We start from the raw sequence: 24,424 nt of genomic DNA, 5'->3' as shown, positions 1-24,424 counted from the left end.
TCAAATTTTACTCTAAAATAGTGAAAAATATTACCCAACTTCCAAGAACAACGCAGTAAATTCTAAAGTATATATAGTTTAGGACATTGAATATTTTGTCATGTTGGTTGCTTTCTGACAAATGAGGTTTTAAGATAGACATTTACATAGAGTAGTTATTTCAGAGTTTCATTTTTGTAAAATCATTTTGTTTTCATTTTGGCTTTGATTTTAAATTCTCCTTTCTTCACTTGCTTGTCTTGAAAATAGAAATTTTGATATTTTTCCCAGAAATTATGATGAGATATGGCACAGACTATTCAAAGCATACTTTTGAGAAAAGTGTGGTTACATAGTTACCCATTCTGTGAAAACTTTTCACTTGCCAGGCATTTGTTGCTAAAATTCATCTGTAGATAAATAACAAAGAAAATTGATTCAAGACCCCATAAGGGTTTACAATTTCACCTTTTGCCCACTAATGTGTTAGAGTTAAAATGTGGTGTATTTGTGTGTAATATCTATTATTGGTTGATTGATACAAACCAACCATCAGATCTGGTTACTTCACATTTCAGTGGTGTGTTTGTGTTTTGCCTCTTCATGTTGATTATCCTTAAGGTAATAGAAGGGAATATAATTTATTAAACTTATCAGAAAAAAAAAACAAAATTTAAAAGAAAAAGTTAGCATCTAGTGCTACTGTGTCCCACAGGTTCTTCTACATTGACCCACACTACCTCCACTGGTGAGTTAGAGGAGCATAACAGGACTACCACTGGTGCTATTGCTGTTGCTAGCACATCTGCAGATGTTACTGTATCCAGTGTTACAGCTGTCACCATCCATAGACTTTCCGAGGAACAGCGAGTGCAAGTTACGAATCTCAGAAATTCAGGTCTGGACCCCAACACGTCCAAGGACGGGCTCTCTCCTCACGAAGCAGATACACAAAGTACAAGGAGAAGACCAAGAAATGCTGAACAGATAGAAAGAACTAAAGAGCTTGCAGTTGTTACTCATAGAGGTATTGGATGTTATTTTCTTGTGCTCATTTAGTTACAGCCAAAGCTATGTTTTGGTAATGATTCTAATTAGAGAATGAGCCAAAAGAGAGCCAAGATGTAGGAAGTGAAAGAAAGAGTTCAAAGCAGTTGAAAAATAGAGATAGTAACAGGCAAAACGTGAATAATTTGAAAGCACAAAAATTAAAATAAAAACCAAGTCAAAGTGCAATGCAAATGTTGGAGGGAGGAGGGGGTAAAAATAGAAAGAGAAGAGTGCATAAAAGGGATAAAAAAAAAAACAAGTATTAAATATCTATTGTTTATTATATCCCAGTTACGATGTTGAGATAACATGAAAATAAAATAGCCAATTTCTGTTAATAACTGCACATATTTACATATTGATTTTGTAGTAATTTCCAGTATTTGCATGAGATTTTTGTTACACAAGTGCTAACTAATGATTGAGAAAACAGATCATCTGATTGGGAAAAATAGAAACATTATGTCTGGTGATTGTTTTATATAGCTTACTCTTCTATTTCTAATTTACCTATGCCTGACCCATATGATTATATTGAGAACAAATTTCTCTTTTTGAAAAGGTAACATCTATTCATTGAGATTATGGCTCAAAATTAAATATTCCTTAACTTCCTAATTTAATTTTTAGAGAAAAAATAGCACAAAGCCAAATCATAATGATAATTTTCCAGTCAATTAATATAAGCCTGCCTTTTATAAAATTAGGAAATATAGCAAGCATATTTTCCTTTTTCTTGGTAGCAGGGTTCATCAAACAGTTTAGGAAAAAATCAGTGTAGTGTCAAAGGGAATCATAAATATCAGTATATGCATCAGTGAAAATATTCATTAATTGAACATATTTCCAGTACAAAATATCTACCCCCACTCTATTTCTAATTCATCATCATAAATTCTCTAGACTGGCTATACTTTATGTAGTGTAGTTAGGCATGATTTATGCAGAGCATGATATAAGTAATGGAAAACCATTCAATGCTTAGCTCACACTAAGGAAAAAATAAGTTGATTGAAAATCATACAGAAATATCTCAGAAGCTTACTTTCATTAGAATTCATGCTGAAAGTACTTACCTTAATTATCTTTAGTAAGAATCATTCTAAAATGAATTTTTAACATTTAGCAGTGTCCTTTAAAGGATTAAGTCAAATCACCTTGCTTCTCTATTCTCTTTTCTACCATGAATATTTCTCCTCATAAGACTATTAAAGATCATAATAAAATTTGATTTGCTTAATCAAGTAGACTATTTTTTTTAGTAGCAGTAAATAAAAATGTGTAAATAATACTAAACTATTGATTAAGGAAAAAGCCACATCTCTTTAGTTTTTTTTCACTCTCTTTAGAAAATTATGTGAGCTAACTAATAGTGAAAAACTCCCCTGTAATCATTTCATCACCCATTGAATAGTAGGTGGGTAATTTTCAGACATCTGTTTATTATAGAACTCAACTAATAATACAAATACCGATTTAGCCAAAGTTTACTACCAATTGATTTGAGGAACTCTGGAACTACAAATTAATATTTTGTAGAACTAGGAAAAATAATTCAGTTTGAAAAGAGAAAACGTAGTTGTCAATTATTAATTAAATAAAACGATTTAAAAATTTCTCAATCTAGAATTTTGAAGGACATTCAAGTAAATTTCAATTAAGCATCAAGATTACTTCCTTGGTAAATTCCAAATCAGTGCTCAAATTTTCTCAGTTGTTGTCATAATCTCCCAATGCTATTTTAGAGCTAATACCCTAATACCTGTTTCATCTTTCCTCATATTCTTTCCATAATAGTGTTTATGAATATAATATTCATTTAATGATTTCATGTACTTCGGAAATAAATATTTATTTCCGAATATTGTTATTGATATTTAAATTATGTGTCTGGAAAACATTTTGAATGTTATATGCATCGTTTTTAGTGACTTATTCTTTTATCAAATCTCTATTTTAATTAAAATTGGACCTTCTGACTCTTCAATAACCTACTACTATTTTAGTCGATTTCAGCTGGCTAGTTTTCTATTGTATTTCAGACACAAACTACTAACATTTTTGGCAAAAACCCCTATCAATGCTAGAAGTAAAGGAAGCCTATTATCCTATGTCTATTAATGTTTTTAAAAACCCTGAGTATATAGCTGTATCTTCAGGCATAAAACAGTCTTTAAAGTCATAGCAGGACCAAATTTCTCAATTGGAATTGGCTGCCAGCAAAGCAATACTCTTTTTAAAAATAATTCCAGTTCAGCCAACATGCCTGAAATGCCTACTGAGTATCAGGCTCTTTTCTATCAGAAATAAAGATAAATCATTCATAACCCCTTTTTTCACGAGATTGAGATAGAGAGGAGGACATAGAGAAACCCATCCTCATGGTACAAGGAAGATTTTGTAAAGCTCATGACTGATCAGAGTGCTAAAGGAGGTCTAGAATATATGCAGACAGTAAGTCATTTAATTGACATTTTAAATGAGTCAATAGACATAATACAAAACTATTAATTCCTGTTCTTCTATTCCATTCTCCGCAATGTTTAAAATGAATCACCTTTTAAAAATGAAGATGTGATCACATAACTTCACTGCTTTAAAGCTTCCAGTGATTTCCCATCGACCTTAGGAATAAAACCAAGACTTGGTGATACCTATGGGCACCTCCATGGTCTGGCTTTTTCCCATATCTCCAAATTTCATCTCGTGAGACTCTCACAATCACTTTCTGTTTTTTTCGCCAAACATAATTTCTTTTAGTTTGTCAAACACACCATGTTCTTTCTACCTCAAGCTACTCTCATGAACTATTCCTTCTTCATTGTAACTTCCTGTCCAAGTTTTATCTTAAATTGTCACCTCCAGGTAGCTTAGGTTTTCTTGTCATAACTCACCATTGTCCCTTACACTTTTCCTGTGCTAGTGATTACTAGGCCTGTGATTGTCCTTTAAATTTTCTGAGGGTAAGAAGTGGATGAATCTTTTTCAGGCTGCATTCCTGGTGCCTGGAATAGCTTCCGACCCATAGACATAGTTAGGTAATATTTGCCAAACTAGTGAATAAATATTTACAATTTCACTAGCTAGAAAATTCACCTAAATTATTTAAAGGCTTACAGTTATATTCTTCAACATAACCAAATATCTGTATATTTCAGTATTAAAGACAACTACTTCATTTTATCACAGTTATGAAAAGGCTGGTGTTTTTAATTTCTTTTAAAGCCAACAATATTCTCATGAACTCACAATAATATATTGCCTTTATTATATGACCACTTCAAAATTCACAACATAAAACTAGATATAAATGCCTTGCTTATAGCTCTTATACATTTATGAAATCAAAGGAGATTTATAGTTAAACATAAGAAGACTATAAAGTCAATTATTTTCATATGAATAAATACTAATGTAATGCAATGGATATTATTTTGCTGAAATTAATTAACATCTAGGGGCTCGCCCGGTGGCGCAGCAGTTAAGTGCACGTTCTGCTTCTCGGCGGCCTGGGGTTTGTTGGTTGGGATCCCGGGTGCAGACATGACACCGCTTGGCAAGCTATGCTGTGGTAGGCATCCCACATATAAAGCAGAGGAACGTGGGCATGGATGTTAGCTCAGGGCCAGTCTTCCTCAGCAAAAAGAGGAGGATTGGCAGCAGTTAGCTCAGGGCTAATCTTCCTCAAAAAAAAAAAAGAAAAAGGCTTCAAAAAAAAACCTAAAGCAAAGCATGTATGTGATAGCATAAGTTCTTTTGATGCCTACAAGTCTATACTATTTTGCACTATGTGATAAATCAGTATTTTTAAACATTTTTCTCTATTCACATTGCACTTGAACTCTCATTTTTTTAGATGTCTTCTGATCATTACTAATTCCTAATTTATCTATTCTCAATAACCTGTGGCAATTAAAGTACCTATAGTTTACGTCAATATCACCATGAACACAAATAAAACATGGACCCTGACATTGCACATAGTATTTGGTACTTGATGCTTGTGTGTGCATGGACTCAAAATCTATGTTAATTTGTGATAAATTAAATCTTAAATCAATATGACTAGTTACTTTATTATAAATAACATCTGTGCAATTAATGAACATTCTGAAAAAAATTGGGTTATTTATCAAAGATATTTTTAATTCTCTATGGGATACTAATCCAATTAACTTTTCTATTGTACTATTGGTAAAATGTCAGTAATTTAATTTCAGATATCTTAAAATAATTTTTTCACTTTTTACCTGTTTTCAGTCCAAGAAAGTCATTACCACTTTTTCCATTTAAAAGGAGTCTTTTGACATTGAAATTAAAAGAAGTAAAAGAGAAAGAAAAATACTAATAATGTTCATTTAGATCTTCTTTAAACTATGTATTAACACCACACCACAGTTTCCTGTATTAGTGTCCAGTAGTCCTCAGAATGAAAATTCAGTTTTTATTGACTGGATTTTAGTCTGTGTTTGCCACTTTCTATGTGTGAGACCATGTGCAGGTCACATGAATTATTAGAGCTCAATTTCCATATCCGTAAAATAGTATCATAGTATTACATGAGAGTTATTGCAAGAGTTAAGCACGGTATTGGGTGGAAGTGCCAAAAAATCTTAGGTATTTTCTCCCAATGGAAAGATAAAACCAAATTGCCCACGATTGCTGGTTAGTTTTGAGGTCAGGGAACTAGGCTGACTCTGCCCCTTGTTAGCTATGTGATCTTGAGCAGTAACTTCAACTCTCAAGCTGCAAGCTGCAACTTTTTAGTAACTGAGAATACCTGTCTCACAGGTAGTTGTGTGAAAAAATTTAGTACAGTTGCTGACTTGTATTTTCAACAAATACTAATTATTTTTATTATCAAATATGTTCTAACTCTTGCTATGTGCATGACATTGTACTGTATAGTAAGGGTATAAAAATGAACAATGCAGGCTATACCATCGAATAGTCTATGTAACTTTTTAAAAGAAGAGTAATTACAAATTTATTAAGAGAAAAACTGCCACAGCAGTGTTTTTGAAATGTTATTGAAGTAAAGTAGAGGAACTGACTACCGCTAAAATGTAAAAGTCAAGGAAGGCTGCACAGAGGGTATTTGGACTAATTCTTGAAAGATGAATAAAAGTTTCAATCTAGTAAAGTGTGTTTATATCACTAAGATACATGGAAGATGCTTTGAGTAGATACTTGTGCTGAATAGAAATATGTTGAGTAAATAAATAAAGTGTTCGACTATGCCTAAAGGAGGATTTACATTCATATAAATAAACCTAAAAGCAGTTGATGTTTTTAGTTTACAAAATATCCAGATGTTTAAAATTAGATAACGTATCTAGTGATATTTTAAATTTCACTTAACTTATTTGTTGCCTTAACTGTAAGATCTCTTTTGAAATTATTTCTTAATATTTACTTAAAATACTTTTTTCGATAATCTCTAAACCCCATAGTTTGATATTATAGCCCTAAGAGATCTCAACTCAAAGTTCACTTAAAATGTCAGGACTTACATAACAATATGATTAAAAATTATCAGTAAAGTATCGTGTATTTCTAGAATTATATATTTTAGAATTAGATGGAATATTTCAGATCATCTAACACAACACCATTAATAGAGGAAATTGTGGTCTGGCAGAGGCCATATGAAAACCCAGTCTTTATATTGCTAGACTAGTATTCATTCATTCTTTCATTTCTTTAAGATTCATCAGGGTCTAATGTATACAAAGTCTTCTATTAGGTGATATTAAAGTTAAAATAAAATAGATTATATGTACAATTCAGCTTTCTTCCTCAAGAAGTTTATAGTCATACCATTTTAAAAATAATCATTAAAATGTACTTTACTCTATACAGTTTATTTTAATATTGTTTTTCTTGTATGTTGTAGTAGAATGACATTTCTTTCTCTCTCTCTTTTTTTTTCACTATGTAGACACGTTCTGTCAGCTGTTAATGAGCAGCATTGGTAGTGGCTGTTTTCAAGCACAAAATGTGAATATATTCTTCTGGAAAAGTTCCCATATATGTATATAATAATTATAAACTCTCTTTTATTGTTCTTCCTAGTGGAAATTTAACTTAGATGACTATAACATCTTGTGGAGTCAAATATATGTTACGAGCATTTACAGCTGTTGCTGCTGTTTGTTTTGACAAAGTGTAGTCAGTTCTTTCATAGTATGTTTAATAGCTAATGATCCTATCAATAGGATCAAGTAGGGTTTTAGTTTAGTTTATAAAATGACATGGAATTATGTTTAACTGAAATTAAACATGATGTAGACTTCCCCCCCTCCAAACAGAAGCTTAAAAGAAAACCTATTTTAATCATCAATATTTAAATAGATCTTTTTATTGTTTTCAACTTTAAGGTAAGAATGGTTAATTCAGCATAAAACTATTCATTTTCAGGTCAGCAATTTTAACCCAAACAAAAGCAGGAATTTTTTTCATGTTTAGCATAAGCAGTAGTTTTTTGAAGTAAGATTATCGGAACATTTACGTTGCTCAAGAAAAAAGGGAAAACAGCATACTGTCAGACACATATCTAAACTAAATTTCCAGTTTATTTCAGAAGTCAAATTCTATGATATGTAGTCACTTTATTCAAAAAACTGGACTGTAATATGACAAAAACTGTATTGTGTGGAAGTAACAGTTCTTGAGTGCCTACCAAATGCTTTTCACTAATAGGCTATTTGGCCACGTGAAATATATTTTAAATTTTTTTGACAGTTTGCAAGCAGCTAGTACTGTTTTTAAAAATTCTATTAATGCTTTCCTAGAGTATAAATTTGTAAATCCAAAACGTGTTCTTTAGATTTTTTTTATCTTCATAAGCAATATCACAATGAGGAAGTTCATTTATGGGTGGTTGCTTAGATCTTTATGGATACTGATATATGTCCATCAAGTATCAGTTTTTATTGAATATATTATCTCTGTGCTAAGCATGTAATGAATTCAAAAGAAGTGTAAGATATAGTCTCTATTTTCAAGGAAAAGTTATAAAAATGAGACTACAGAGAAAAATTATTGGTCAATTCTAAGAGAATTACTCCAGAATGAGTATGTTATATGAGTGGGGATGAATTATAGCTGTCCTCAAATGTGTGATACGTTGTTACATGTGAGAGAGATCAAACCTGTTCTGGCATAGGTTGTAGAACTTAGTATATGGAACCTCAGGAAGATACAGAATAGTTTGCTATAAAGAAACTGTTCTAACTTTGAGTATTTTCAAATATAGATTGTATGCTTCAGGAAGCAGTAAATTCCTAAATCACTAATAAGATATTCAAGCATAGCTTGATAAACAAATTGGGTATTTAGAAAGCATGAAGCATCGAAGAGTGTCACAATAATATTATTGTTACTGTCCCTTCTAATCCTAAGTGTCTATGAATCTATCCAGAGATATTGTATATTAATTAATGTATTTATCATCATCTTCTGTTTTCTCTTGATGTTTGAGTTGACATGGACTTATCTTTATGGTTATCTAATTGTATAACCAATGATGAAGCACGGAAGTTTCCAAGGCTGCCATCAAGAAAGTTAGAGATTGGCACTCTCATGATGCTGGTAAATGGGAACTCAGCCACATGTACATTTTTTCCCAGGGCCCAGTGCCTACAGACAGTCCTTAAATTTCAAAAACTCTCCATTTGAGGATCTAACTCTAGCTTGTCTTTCAGGTAGTGTCCAAGATGACGGACTTACTTTCTTCAAGACTCTCTTTCTTTCTTTTCTCTCTCTCTTTCTTTCTTTCCTTATTTTCTTTCTGAGTGTCTTTATTTTTCCTTTCTTTTTTTCCTTTCATTGTATTTCTTTTCTCCCTTCTTTTCTTTTTCCTTCCTGCTTTCCTTTCTTATTTGTTTCTTTCTTCGGCAGTTATTCACTGAATATTTATACGCCAAACTTTCTGCCAGTTCTTGAGTGTATAACACCGAACAAACTGAGTAGACCTTGTATCACTAAGTTTATATTCATGTGGGGAGAAAAGGACAACAAACAAATAACTAACAGAAGGTAGAAAGGGCTGTGCAGAAAATTAAAACAAGTATGTGATATATGGGTGACTACCTTAGTTTGGATGGTCAGGAAACGACTCTTTGAAGAGATGAAATTTAAACTGAGACCTAAATAACAAGAAGGAGACAGCCATGTTAATCAGAGGAGAAAGCATATTAGGCAGAGAAAACAACTGGCTAGAAGGAGCTTGAGTTTTGCTTGAGAAAAAGAAAGCCCAGTGTGCCTGCAGTTTAGTGGACAAGGAGGAGAGTGGTGGAGATAAGGTGGGAAACTGGCCAGGTAGGATCTGAGGCCCAGGTAAAGAGCTTTATTTTAATCTAAATGAGATAGGAAGCCATTAGTGGGCTTTAGCAGAGAAGTGATATTATCTAATGTAACTTTTTTAAAGAATTCATTTTAGCCAGAAATTAAAGAAGAAATTTTAAGTAAGTAGAAGCAGGAAGACAAATTCGTTGAGTATACAGAGGTGCAATTAACAGTTGATAGAGACTTGGAGTCTGAGTCTTAGACCATGCTACTCAAACTTCAGATCACCTGGCAGTCGTGTTCAAATGCAGATTGTGACTTGGGTTTGGGGTGGGATCTGAGATTCTGCATTTCTTACAACACTACAGGTTATGCTGATACACTGAAAAGCAAGAACTTAGGTAGGATAGTTATCATGGAGAGAGCAATATATATCATACAGTACCTGCTCTCTGTCCACTTTCTGTGAGATCTTATTCTCCACCAGAATAATCACAATGCTGATAATCTACGTCAGATAATATAGTAAAAGCTAAACTTTAATTCTGTAAGAATGACTCTAATGGTGGGAATTCATGAGTGGAAGGGATATATTAGGGCAGATGGATTCTCTGGGTTAATCTTAATGACAATAATTAATTATGCCAACACGTAAGAATGACTCATTTGATTATATTAGTTATGATTTTACTGGAAAGATCAATGAATGTTTGAATAAATGATGAAAGCGTTCTCAATTCAAATTTTAACTCATTTATTATTTTCCACTTTTATCCTAAATTTTATACCTTGAAGTGATTTTACTTAATGTGTTATCAAATAGGAGAAAGAAAAAACGTAAGGTTTTAGTTTCCCTTTACTTACCCTGTTTCATATCTCTGAAAGGCCAACCAATAGATGGAAACAAAACATAGTGGAAAGAAAGATACAAAAATGGATTTTTTCCGGGGCTGGCCCCGTGGCCGAGTGGTTAAGTTCGCGCGCTCCGCTGCAGGCGGCCCAGTGTTTCATTAGTTCGAATCCTGGGCGCGGACATGGCACTGCTCATCAGACCACGCTGAGGCAGCGTCCCACATGCCACAACTAGAAGAACCCACAACGAAGAATACACAACTATGTACCGGGGGGCTTTGGGGAGAAAAAGGAAAAAATAAAATCTTTAAAAAAAAAAATGGATTTTTTCCAAAATCAATTCCAGATCAAAAATTTGCGTGATTAAATAATTAAACATTATCTTCTATTTTATATAAATGGTGAAATTGCATTTGCCTGATTGAATTCTCAGGTCCTTCTTTATGAGACTAACTGATGTATTGATTTTCATGCTTGTTTAGCATGAATAATTAAAAAAACGGAGAATTTATAACTTTTAAAGAATTTTTTGGTTACATATGATTCTTGTGAGATACTTTCATTTATTAAATTAATATTTTTTATGTAAAAACTTTGATATTGGTTGAGTAAATACATATGTAACAGATAGGGATTATTAACATTTAGGTGCGTGAACTACATATAAATCTTGACTATTGCATGCTTTATCTTGTCTTTTTTGTTGTTGTTTCATTGTTCTCTTGATTTTTTCCTAATTATATTATTTTGTGGAAAGTTGTGTTCAATGTTGATATTTGTAGCAATTTAAAAATCCATGTCCAGAAATGTGCCAATTTATAATTTAAATGCATAATTATTTATTTGACTATCATCCTTATTTTCTATTCCGTTACCACATGTCATCACATTTGTGAAATTGTCAAAACTATGTTATTCATAACTGTAAATATATTTTTATATTTCTACTTCTTTTACATTTTGTTGAAACTGCTAAAAGACAGAAAGAAGAGAAAAAATAAAATGTTAGAATTTACTTGGTAACAGGTTTATGCATTTTTAAAAGTTATTAGATAAAAATACTCTGAATCCCTGAGGACTTTTATGACAATAATAAGCAATGAAAATGTATTTTCTTCATAAATGACAAATCTGCAAGTAATCATTTTAACATTTTTATCCAATGCTACCCCCTCAAGCCATGCTTCTGACTTATTCTTATGAAGAAATTTTAAGAACTTCTAAGGACCTAATCTTTTTATTTTCCTTTGAGTAGATCCTAGGAAGCATATATCTTTTCATATTAACTGGAACCATCATCTCATAACAATGGTCTTATTTCATAAATGCTATTTTTTCAGATTTTCAGTCTCATTGTTATACTCACCAGTAATTGTTAATCAGGCACGTTAGAAAGTTACTCTTTATAATAACATACTATTTCTCAATTTTTATGGAATGGGCAAACAAGGGAAGATGATAATACGTACTGCACTGATTGAAAAGGAAGGCTTAACTTTAAAGATCGGAGATGAAAATGGGTTTGTGTGTAACTGATTTCCCCAAATGGTTACCAGAGCTAATTATTTTACCTGTGAATGAGATGTTCACAGTGATTGTGATGTTTGTGACTTTTAAATCTTTTTCCTTGTTAAAATATTTTGAAGATCTAGACTTTCTATTTGTGTTCAAAGCTGGTGCCAAAGTGGACTCCTCTGCCTTTGGAGTATGAAGTATGATCCTATGTTAGAGACATTTTTATCTTGTTCAGAATTATTTCAGGGCATTTTCACCCACTTTTGCAACAAGCTGCTTCCCTTGCATGTAGTTTTCTAGAGCATATGGCTGCCCTGCTGTGCACAGAATGAAATCACACAATTAAGCTTTATAATTTTAGGAAGAGCATAACCTTCATATATGGCAGAACAGCATGGTGTTAGGTTTGGGGTGCATTGCATAGAATATTTTTCTCTTCATAATTGTGTCATTTGAATTCTGCATCATGGACTATTGCTTTTTAGTGTTGGTGCTTGATTTGTCTTTGTTTAAAATATTCCTCAAATGGCAGTTCTTCATAATACCAAATGGGATTAAAGTGATAGAAATTTCTAGATTGATTTTATCCAGAGCCCAGAGAGCTTAGAAATCTCTGATTTAGTAGGCTTACATTAAGGAAAAAAAAAAAAGTTCATCAAGTCTTCTGAACCTTCCCATTAGAAAGGAATGGAGCCAAAGATGATTTTACTAAAAAGACTACATGATGATTTGAATTTCATATAGCAGTTGGTTTTTCTACATCTTTTGTATTAATCTATTCACACTTTTAGAATAAAGTATTAAAATTCTTCAAGCTGTAGGATTATACTTGGCACTATCAGTAAATAATGTCTTTATTCAATATTAAATTCAGTTAATGAAGCTAAGTCAGCTCTGTACTAAAGTAAAACATGCTTACAGCTATATTGTTGACTGCTTAAAATTTTATATTAGCTTTACATTAAAAAGAATAAATGAAAATATGATGTACTAATCCTATCTATATGTGGTTTTCCATGATATATACTTGGGAGTTCTGGTTGAATATATGGAATGCTATTATTCATAGTCAGGTGGTGGTGTAGATGCTAGGATTGAAGTTTCAGAGTCAAACAAATGAGTGCATTTTACTAACGTGTGCATAACCTTGGGCAATCTACTTAGCCCTTCTCTACTTTTACATCTGTAGAAAGGAGGCAAATAATCTCATTTTGAATGGGTATTTTGTGGCTTAAATAAGACAGTAGGCATAGAGAATCTGTACTTTAGACACACAACCAATAAATGATACTGCCCCCTTCTGGAGCATCTATGAGAAGAAAATATGCACTAGCTATATAAAAATCTCATAAGGTAAAGATACCTGAACAAATTAAGAAAACAGCATAGGGTTTTAAATTTCTTAGGTAGCTAATTTCCTTAGAAATAAAATGTATAGTTTAATGCAATATTGATAGAGAATAATGGAAACAACTGATACATACAGCTCTATTTAACACTATTCATATTGATCTCATATATAAGTTATACCTAAGTAATGTGTACCATTCAGTTCATCTCAAGTTTCTAATAGCCCCATATTTTTTTCTTGCCAGTTTTACTTCGATATAGCCAACTCTCTTAACTTTATTTTTATCTCTATCCTTGTGAATTTACTATGCTTCTTGGGGTGATAATTGGTAGAAAAGAGCATACATGTGTGATCTAGATCTTTAAAACATTCCCTAGGAAACAAGTAAGCAACCAATGGTAGAATGATGAGCAACAGCTGCCCCTATTTCTACTTAGATATTATTGTTTGAAGTATAAGAGTAGTCATGGACAAATTAAGAGATGTTTAATATAGTACCTGAAAAATCAAATCTCTAATCATTTCCATGTACCAGTGGTATATCCATCAGAGTCTGTTGGGAGACAATGGAACATGGGTTAATTCAAGAAGGGCTTACTTACAAAAGGATTATTTCTAACTGATTGGATATAAAGGAACCAGAAGGGATCATGCTGTAACTTAGGATAGTAGCAGCTAGGCTGTTGCCATTCCCGACCCTTTGGGACAGAGAGAGAAATATGTATCAGTCTGGCATGAAAGGAATAGTGACCAGTTAAGGGTCCTAGTCAACTCCAGTCAACCCAATGGTGAGGTGCCTTGTGGAATAATCCCCATCTTACTTTCCTCCCTCCCTCCATCCTCCTGCTGGAATTTTCAAGAAAATAAGGGAGTCTGTTGATAGAATCTAGTGCTTCACAAATTAAAATGTTCATAAGAGTTACCTGGGGATCTTGTTAAACTGTAAATCCTAATTCAATAGGTCCAGGGTGGGGTTTGATAGTCTGCTTTTCTAACCAAACCCCCAGTGATGCCAGTGCTGCTACTGCAATGTCACAATTTGTGTAGCAGGAAATAGCTTATCAGATCAACCTTCTGTACAAAGAACAAGGAGGGGAATGGATCTGGAAAGGTGTATGGGCAATATAGAGCATAGATGAGTTATGAGGAGTGTTTTGCTGTCTTCACTAGCCATGAACTTAGCAGCATAACCCTGCATCAAAGTCACCTGTCAAAGCCCACCTATGCTTGTTTTTAATAGAATCCAGGTAGTGATACCAAGGCTTCTGGTGATGAGCTTGGATAAAATATAATAATCTGAAATCAAAGGGATGAGGAAAATATTATCTATTAAAGTTACTTATTAAAGTAATAGCATTTTTCTGAGTTTTTTATTTGGAATTATTTACTGTACTAATGAAGTTTGTAGTGGAATAATATATTCCACTGCCCTCAGTCTAATGATATTCATTAACTGTGGTTGCAGTTGCTTCTTTCCCAGTTAGGCTCATATTAAAAGGCATTATAGTGTATATAAGTGATCTCTGATGTTGAGTATAAAACAAATATGTGATATAAAATTTCTTTGTTTATTTTGAGTAAGAATTTTTTTAATAAACCTGTAGGTATATTTTTGTTGTTGAGATTGTTTGATAAGTTTTGCCTAATTTCCATATTCTCTAAGGCATCCATGTGAAAACCAGGGCCATCTTAGGCATCCTAAAAAAAAAAAAAAATTGAATGTTATCATTTTTCATGTTACATTTTATAGTGAAATTATCTTTGGTAAAATTAATTTATGAAAAAAGAACAGAAATTCTAAACAAAACAACAGAAAACCATTTCCATTCAAAAGAATATGATATTTCAAAACTAAAAAGAGCCTAAGAGAATGAATGAATTGAGTGGATCTTAATATTTAACTGTAGGATGAAAGATAAAAATGTTAGTTCATTTGAAGCTGTCAGAAAATGAGGATTAAAACTTAATTAAAGTCTGAGACAGGTTTAAAAGTATCTATGAACCATACCAAAGGTAACTTCTCCCATATGGTGACTTTCATTATGCCTGTTATAAGAATCCCTAAAGAGAATATAAAAATTCCACATTTTTCATAGAATCCTGACATTTTACAACATACCGTAACTGCAAGACCTGTCAGGCCAAGCATTGCGAGTGTATCTGCTGGTGTCTACATAAGTGTTATGGATTCCTGAATTTGTTCCACTTCTGGGAGGGAGGAAAGTCCATATACAAATTTTAGTATCTTTAGCCAATAATTCAGTTGTGTGATTTTCAACCAGTTCTTTAGTCCATCCACTGTCTTAAATAAAAAGTAACAAAATTAATTCAATCTAGAAGACCTGTGAAAATTAACAAATTGGTTTTATAAAATATGATTTCTCCATTTCACACTTGCCCCTCTGTTCAGTTTTCCAGGTAAAAAAATTACTCTATTTTTCAGTCTGAAGTGGTTGAAAAATAATATTCCAAACATTTAGGGTCTACACTGATCTCATTACAACTTTGAGACCTTGACGCTTCAGAATCTTCTTTTGTAAAAGTGAAAATGATACTGTTACAAGAATACTTTAAAATATGCTGAATAACTATCCATATATTCATAAAAACTAATATGATTATATAAAGATGTTTCCATACTTTCATACTAAATTTACTATTTTGGTCAGAGGATTTGGGGAAGTTTCTAACTTTATATTTAAAAAATTAAATTTAAGTTAGAAATCCAGGATGATTTAATTGTATGCCATCCCTACACAGTGAAAAAGACGTAATACAAAATAATTGAAAAGTTTTTAGTATTGCATCACCAATTGGAATGGCTTCTGAAACTGACTAGATCTTAAAATTGTAACTGGTAATAACAATAATAAAAATAACATTTACTGAACTCTTGCGAAGTGTCAGTTTCCTGAAATTATTGTAGAATTTAAGCATGACTGTAAATTTTCTTTCAGCTGAAAATGGGTCATTATATAAATTTTGTATTTATACATTGTATATGCAAGAATAAGTGCTAGCCAAAAACTAGCGTGATAGCATAAATAGAAGTTTAGGATTTAAAAAAAATATTAGACTATCTGAAGCATGTTACTTATCTCTACTGATTTTTAAAAGGAAGACTACAGTAGATTTTAATAATAAAATTGAATATATATCATTTCTTACTAAATTTAATTGGTCAAATTCCATCATTTAAAATTTTTGGATCATGCATAGCCCTAATATGTAAGTGTCTACAAATGAATTTTTGAAAAATGAATTTTTCAGTGCTTTTGAACATATTTTGTTGCTATTTTTCTCATCAAATAGTGGCCAGTATAATTTCTCTTATTTTAATATATTGTGAAATATTTTTCACAGATTCATGAGCCTCTTGCTAATATGCTGTTGAATTTATTATATTTTTTTACTCTATAATCCAGAAACATGATCTAATTGCAGTATACTCTAATCGTTTTTTAAAATTCTACTTCAGTAACATTTATAAAGCAAACATTATTTTCTCGGAAATTCGTGTCCAGTGAGAAACCTTATATGAAAGATGGTAAAGTAGACACCACAGGAACAGTACCTAACTTTTATTCTGACATCAGTATAGTTTCTTGATGTTATTTCTAAGGATGATACGGAAGGAGTGACCATTGAGCAGCCTCGATGCTAAATATGTTCTGAAGAAGTATTTTGTTCTGTCAGTGCAGGGTGTAGGAAAAAAAGTCTTAAATTTTAACATTTTTAGGCCTGTAACATGGAGCCACCATTTACTTTTAAACGAACAAATGAAGAAAATTTATCCTTGTAACACAGTTAAATACTTTTATAATCTCTAGGGGCAGGCCCGGAGGCATAGTGGTAAAGTTCATGTGCTCCTCTTCAGTGGCCCAGGATTCACGAATTCGGATCTCGGGCACGGACCTACATACTGCTCATCAAGCCACACTGTGGCCCCTCCCACATACAAAATAGAGGAAGATTGGCAGAGATGTTAGCCCAGAGACAATCTTCCTCAAGCAGAAAGAGGAAGATTGGCAACAGATGTTAGCTCAGGGACAATCTCCGTCACCAAAAAACATTTAAACAAAACCAACTCTCAGAATCTCTAATCCCATTTTAATCTTTGAGATAGAATTGAGAATTCTGATTACATTAGTCTTTCCTTCTTCTTTTCATCTAATTCTATACCTAAATACTTAAGGATAGTTGAATGAATCTCTTAGAAATGAATAGAGATGTTAAACAACTTGTCCCGTGTCTTATGGGACCAGAACACAGGTCTCCCAGATCCTAGTCCAGTGAGAAAAATGCCACAAATCACACACTGTATTTTAACACAGTCCTGACCTGGAATAAAATTCCTAGTCAGTGATTGATTATATTTCTTAGTACCCACGTAAATGAATCTACTGTCAATAGTGAGATGTGCCATATTGTCAAAAACTAATTCACACACACATATAAATTAGTTTTAATAACCAAAACCAAAACTAAAGGAAGTTATTTTCTTATTAGTATAGTTTATTTATTGAGTATAAGGAAAAAGTAAAGGTAATAATTAATTCAAAATAAAAAGTAGGAATTATACTTCCAGGTATCATGATATTAAACACAGCACAAAAAAGTGAAAGACATTATTGTACATTTAAAAAGTTAAAATGAGCAAAAATAAACACCAAAAAATGAATAAGATACAGGACTTACTTTCTCAGAAGAAATTATTTTCCTTTTCAGAAGTTATCATAATCTGATTTAATCTCAATAATGCAGCTACTGCCACTTGCAAGATAAATTTTCAAAATAAATACTACAAATTTGGAAGATTAAGATAATAAACAAAATATTGCATTTGTTTTATCTTTATTATTGTGTTAGAATACAATCTAAGAAAATGAAGGGGATTTCTGGATGTTCTGGTAACATTTAATAGATAAGGCCATCATTCTACAAGAGTTCCATACAAATCTGAAGCAATTTTTTTTTCCAATGAAAAAATGTTCCATTCACTAATACTGAACATGTCTGTTTCTTCTTTTTCAAAGATAAATGTTCTGTAAAATAACAGATTTTCACTGTATATACATAGCAACGAAATAGAATAAAAACTTGGGGGTATATGACTTTTGAGATTATGTAGTGAAGAGTCGATCAATTTTCACATAAGGAACTTGAAGCCAGGAGATGTTTTATGACTTTAAGTTTTAGAAGCTCATTGATAGAGGGACTGTTTAAAGGTCTCTTCCAAACCTCCAACTGACAGTTGAATTTCCTCTATCACCTCTGTGTAATATGATCAGTTTCCATAATGTTAAAGACTGGTAGCAACACTAAATACTAAATACTACCTCCCAACCTATTTTCTTCCAGTAATACCACATGTTCTCAGGTTACACTAACAAAGATTCTCTAACATAAAAATAAAGTCGTATGCCATTTTCCACAAAGAAAATGTTGATATTTGAAATAAAGTCAAACTCTTTATCCGTATATGTGCACTTTAAGTTATAATATAGTTAAGTTTTATATGTTATAACTTAATTTCAAATAAGTGACTTTAGCTGATTAACATGGAAGTTAGATGAGGTTTAAGTAACATCAGTCACAATCGTTTTTGTGTAAGTTTTTAAATGCAATTTAGAATTCAAATTGATGTTGAAGGTAACACAACGATTGATCTGGAAAATACTGTCATGATAATTCCCTACAGTGGTTTAAAACTACTTTAACAAAGATTACAGAAACAAATGGTTTTCCTAGTGTCCAGGGCTTACAATTAAACAAAGATGGATTTTGTTGTTGGCCTAATATAGTCTTTTCTACCAGACCTTTCCCATATTATATAATATTTCCATTATGCGAAAAAAAATATTTTTTTAGGTTAAACTGAAAAAGCAGTAAATAACAATAAAAAGGAAGAAAAATTGTTTAGCATGTGAAAAGCAGAAGAAAACAGAGGAAATGGATCTTTGTGCTTGTGTCTACATGTCTTGCATATAGTGAAATTTGTTAAAAATTTATTAGAGCATGCATAGTTTTTATGTATTTAAAAATAGTCAGTTTTACACGTGAAAGTACTTCATTTTGAACGTTTATTCCCCTATTACTTCCTCCTTTTCTAATTCATAATTAATAAAGGAAATTGTCCCAACAAAATGTCTTTAATTAAATGAGCCAGAATTTACAATATTGCATTTATTCATTCAATCATAGACTCGTACAACAAGTACCACATGAGTTAAAATACTATTCCTGCCTTTGAGAAGCTCACAGTACAGTGGAATGAATTGACACAAACAACACACTTTTAATATTTCCTTAACCTGTACAAAAGGCCGCAGCATATTTTAACTTATCTCCATGATGAAATGAGCTTTACATGCTTATTACTGAAATATACTTGTTAAAAAGATCAGATTTTGGGCCAGCCCTGTGGTGCAGTGGTTAAGTTGGGTGTGCTCCACTTCGGCGGCCTGCATTTGGATCCTGGGCGCAGACCTACACCATTCGCCAGCCATGTTGTGGTGACCTGCTTACAAAATAGAGGAAGATTGGCACAGATGTTAGCTCAGGGCTAATTTTCCTCAAAGCCAAAAAAAAGGGGAAGATTGGCAACAGATGTTAGCTCAGGGTAACTCTTCCTCAGCAAAAAAAAGAAAAAAGATCAGGTTAATTTTGTAAGTTAAATGTGGCCACTAGAAGAACTATTACTTGATGGCATGTGGTATTTAATGCATATACCTTGTAATATATAATATTTTAATATTTTAATAAATTTGCAAGTTTATATTTTTATGGTATACTTGAGATTTGACATTTAGGTTTAGAGTAGACTCTTTCAATTGGTATTTGCACTATTTGTCTTTTCAATTTATTCATAAAGAAATATACAATCTGTGTTCTTTCTGTTGAAATTATAAAAAGATCTAAAGTATGTGTTTACTATTTAACATATTTTAAAGTTTTTTGTGAACTTAAATTTTATATTATGATCCATTCACCCTTTTTATCTTCTAAAATGGATATTCTCTTGGCCTTCCATCTTCTGCATCTGTATTACAATTATTGTACTTTCAAAATATTTAGGTTTCTTTCCTTCAATTTAAATTTACAAATAGATGCTTAAAAAAAAAAGGCTTAGGTCCCTTTAGAACCAGGAAGCTATTTAGAACTCCTTGGTCTGAGGTGACAGTTTCTTAGCTAGGTTTGTCCTTGGCCTCATCCAACCAAATAATCAAGTTCAGATATAATGTTACAAGCATGTTACATAAACCTGCCCTTTCTCCAAAGGCACACACACACACACCCCTTCCATAGTTCTCATCATCCTTATTCCTACTAACATTATAGAACTGAGCTTTTTGACCCTTTGGACTTTTCTTCTTCTTCAGTTTTCTCCTTTGTGTTTATAATCTTTTCATTTATTTTTTCTTTATCCTTTAAGAGATTTATGTTAAAACTACAATGGAATATTCAGACTTATTTGTAATACTTAAAGTCAAATCTTAAAATGAGGAGAAAAGTAGAGGTAGAATTCCTGCTTCTAGTTCATGTTTGGATTGGGAGAATCTAGAATTATTCCTCAAAATACAAAATGCAAATTTGGTTTAAAAGAATTTTAAGATAGCAGGAAAATTCACAAGTGGCAGAACTAAATTTAGAGTAGTTGAATACTTCAGCAGAACTAAACTTTATCTTACCATTGGGGTGGGGATGTGGAAGAGAATTACAACAAAGAGAATAACTTGAGAGAGATGTAGTCATTCTTTCACCATAAATAAAGGAGCACAGATAAAGAATCTCAGAACTATGAAGAGACTGAGCAGTTATGTAGTCCCAGCTTCTTATTTTAAGAGAAAGGACCAACTCATAATTGCTAAGAATCAGATCTCTTAAATCCTACTCCACTGATCATTTTCCTCTTTTTTTATGTGTAGTATGTATAGATAGTTCATAACTATATATTCCAGTAAACCATCAGACCCTATCTCTACTTTTCTACTTTTGAAGGTATTAACAAGAAAAAAAAACACAAAAATCACCTTAAAATGTTTCAAAACCAATAAAATATGCATAATTTGAACTAATTGGGCAAAATGTCAGAATTAGTGAAATGATCATTTTAAACTTTTGAACAAAAATTTGTTTTTCTTTTTTCAAATTCATGGCATGAACAAACCTGATTGTCTACTGTTTCAGGCTATCATGCCTACCTATAAACCTCATAAAAAGCAATATGTAAAAAATTCTAAATTATAATTGAGGAAGTTAAATATATCCTTTGCATTCTTGTTCATGTTGGTTTTTTCCAAAGAAAATAATTTGGGTCTCAGATCAGATTGTATGACATTTTTTAATTAGTGGGGTTTCAATTAAAAAGATTTTCTTTGATTACCTTGATGTCATTAAAAATTTAAAGTCTCCTGAACTACGTTTATCACTTTCACAAATACAAAGCAACCATAGTTAATCAAATAATTTATACTTAAATGGAAATAATTCTTTTCCTTCATTGAAAATACTTGAAAAAATGTTTTAAAAATGTTTCAAGTAACTTTGTTGAATTTATATTTGTTTTTTTGGGCAAATCCAGTCATATCTATTTTAATATAGTGCACAATGAAATATACCATAATAGCAAAAATAGTAGCAAGGTATTTTAGGTGAACTCTAAATAGTTGTAATTCACTTGCATAAATTTTGTATGATATGGACTGACATCAATCATAGCGTCAAAAGTAATGATTATGAAAGGAAATGATTATTGGCAGAAATACTAAAATGTATTTTAAGTTTTTACAATCATGCCACTTTCTTAAATGTGCTCTAACATTTCAGTTAGGCTAAATTACCTAAAAAATAGTTTATTTTAAAAACCAAGTTCATTAAATTCTTCCCACTTTTATAATGTCTCAATATTTTTATTTTCTAGTTTAATTTATTCCACAAACTTTGATGAATTCAAGTGGTATGATAAATGTTAGTTTTTTGCTCTTATATAAAAACTTGGATAATATTAAAAAATATCTATACGTATATGCAGGATTCTCCCTAAAGAACACTTAAAATCCTTCTTTACTGCTTGGTATTTTATTACTTAGTGATTATATTGCTATTTCTTCTTTTTTATTTTATTCTGGATACTCTGTATCAGGCTTAAGAAAGCAGTTTCTTTAACTTGCATAATTCCATGCTAACAAAATTTGTTAACTTGAATTTCATTTAAAATTGTATATCCTGATACATGTTTTTGTTTGTTTTCTTAACTAGTGAAAAAGGCCATAGATTTTAAATCTAGAGGATTTAAATTGTTTCCAGGGAAAGACAACAGCAACAAGTTTTCTATCTGTGAGTGTACTCCTTTTTTGTTACTTTCTCTAGTGCAAGAGTGAAGTTTGTGCTGTCTGTGTTGTTTGTGTATGTTTTATAAAAATGTTTGTGTATTTACCAAATTAACTGCATTAATATCTGTATAACATGCATGATTATTATTCAATATTTTCTGGTATTTAAATGCGTGTTGAGTTAATGGATTAATGTGATAAGCTCCCAAGCTCAGATTGCTTGAAAATGTAAAAGAAACTTTTGATCTAGTGTGTTAACATTCTAGTTTTGTGATTCTAGGATGTGAGATTTAAAAAGATGAGTATGAGGCCAGCCTGGTGGCATAGCAGTTAAGTTCACACACTCCACTTTGGCAGCCCAGGGTTCGCTGGTTTGGATCCTGGGTGCAGACCTACACACCACTCATGAAGCCGTGCTGTGGCAGGCATCCTGCATATAAAAAATAGAGGAAGATGGGCACAGATCTTAGCTCAGGGCCAATCTTCCTCAGCAAAAAACAAACAAACAAACAAAAAAGGATTGGCAACAGATGTTAGCTCAAGGCTGATCTTCCTCAAAAAATAAAATAAAGAAAAAAGAAGAATGAAATTCATGGTTTCTTGTAGGAATTTTTGTTTGAACATCTCTAAATTTCCCCATAATTATTTTTTAAGGAAAAAATTTGAGTTAATTTATCCAAACCCCTTAAGTCTATAGTCCTTTTTTGTTTTCTTTTGAAAATCTCATGCAATGGCCTGAAATATAAATATACTTATATGCAGCCCCAATACACAATTTTACTTAACATTCAGGGATTTAGAGATCTTCTGAAGTTCATCCATGAATCTCAGATTAAGAATCACTGAATTAGAGCATTCATCTGTATTATCATAAAGTCAAGTCTCTGGAGAGCTATGCATTTTTGTAGTATAAATCAACAGCAATTTGTAGAAATTCCCTGCCTTACTGTTCATACAGATACATGTTATAAATTTTGAAAGAATCCATTCATGATACATCTGACTTCTAAAATGACATATTGACAGTAAATAAGATTATTGTAAATAACATTATTTTTTTTAACAAGAGTATATTTTTAGCATCATTATTTTTATTCAATTCAAAATCCTCTAATGAAATGAGTTTATAATTATTTAGCAAAAATCATTCATTATAAGGGTGGCTCCTTGGCTGAGTGGTTAAGTTTGCAGTCTCCACTTCGGCTGCCCAGATATTCACAGGTTCGGATCCTGGGTGGGGACATGGCACTGCTCATCAGGCCATGCTGAGGTGTTGTCCCACATAGCACAACCAGCAGGACCTACAACTAGAATATACAACTATATACTGGGGGGCTTTGGGGAGAAAAAAAATAAGAAGAAGAAAAAATAAAAGATTGACAACAGATGTTAGCTCAGGTGTCAATCTTTAAAAAAAATATCATTCATTCATTGTAGTTATATCAGAAAAGGATTTTACTTACATGTGTATTGACTTGTATATATATAAAAAACAGTAAATGACACAAATTGAGCAGTTACATCAATTATCAAGAAAGAAATTTGAGCCTATATGTTATCAAATATTTTAAAATATGATTTTTACATTTTGTTAGATTTGAGAATACTAAAGCAAAATTAGGAGATATCAATAGTAAATCATTGATCAAATTGGGTTACCCATTTGGAAAGCACTAAACAGTTCATTTCAAAGTATTTAGCTCTATAATTATGATTTCTTGTTTTATTTTTTGAGTTGAGAATGTATTTTCAATATTGATACTGTCTGTTTTTTAAAAAAAAAAATAATGCTGCAGTATTATTTTCATATATTAATTGTTTGATACATTTTGGAGAGAAAGACATTTTCCTATAATAGAAAATATGAACAAAAAAGTTGTCAGATGAAATTATTCTGACACATTAAACTTCATCCTGCAGCATGAAATAAAAGTTAAATGTTTGCAGACTTAACTATTAGGTTTACTACCTTTTTTCCTAATGTTTTTGTCTTGCCAATATACTTATTTTGGAGTTCTAGGTAGAAATTTATAAGCTATGACTGTTGCACTCT

General features: G+C 31.8%; 1 protein-coding gene across 5 annotated transcripts in view; it reads left to right on the top strand.

Annotated features, from left to right (window-relative positions):
- The window catches only part of CSMD3 (CUB and Sushi multiple domains 3), a 1,176,027-nt gene that overhangs the window by 470,231 nt on the left and 681,372 nt on the right, over window positions 1-24,424 (top strand). For 2 of the 5 annotated variants that reach the window (XM_070481504.1, XM_070481503.1), the window contains exon 7: window positions 22,298-22,375. The exons of 2 other annotated variants lie outside the window; for them this stretch is intronic. In XM_070481504.1, coding sequence (XP_070337605.1) covers window positions 22,298-22,375 — 78 coding nt within the window. Of the gene's footprint in view, window positions 1-694; window positions 1,007-22,297; window positions 22,376-24,424 lie in introns of all 5 variants that reach the window. One more of the 5 variants, XM_070481502.1, reaches the window with a different exon arrangement.

The sequence above is a fragment of the Equus asinus genome, chromosome 12 (genome assembly GCF_041296235.1).
Source record: "Equus asinus isolate D_3611 breed Donkey chromosome 12, EquAss-T2T_v2, whole genome shotgun sequence".
NCBI classification, from domain to species: domain Eukaryota; kingdom Metazoa; phylum Chordata; class Mammalia; order Perissodactyla; family Equidae; genus Equus; species Equus asinus.
The sequence above is the reverse complement of the archived record's forward strand: the minus strand, read 5'-3'. Positions and strand labels throughout refer to the sequence as shown.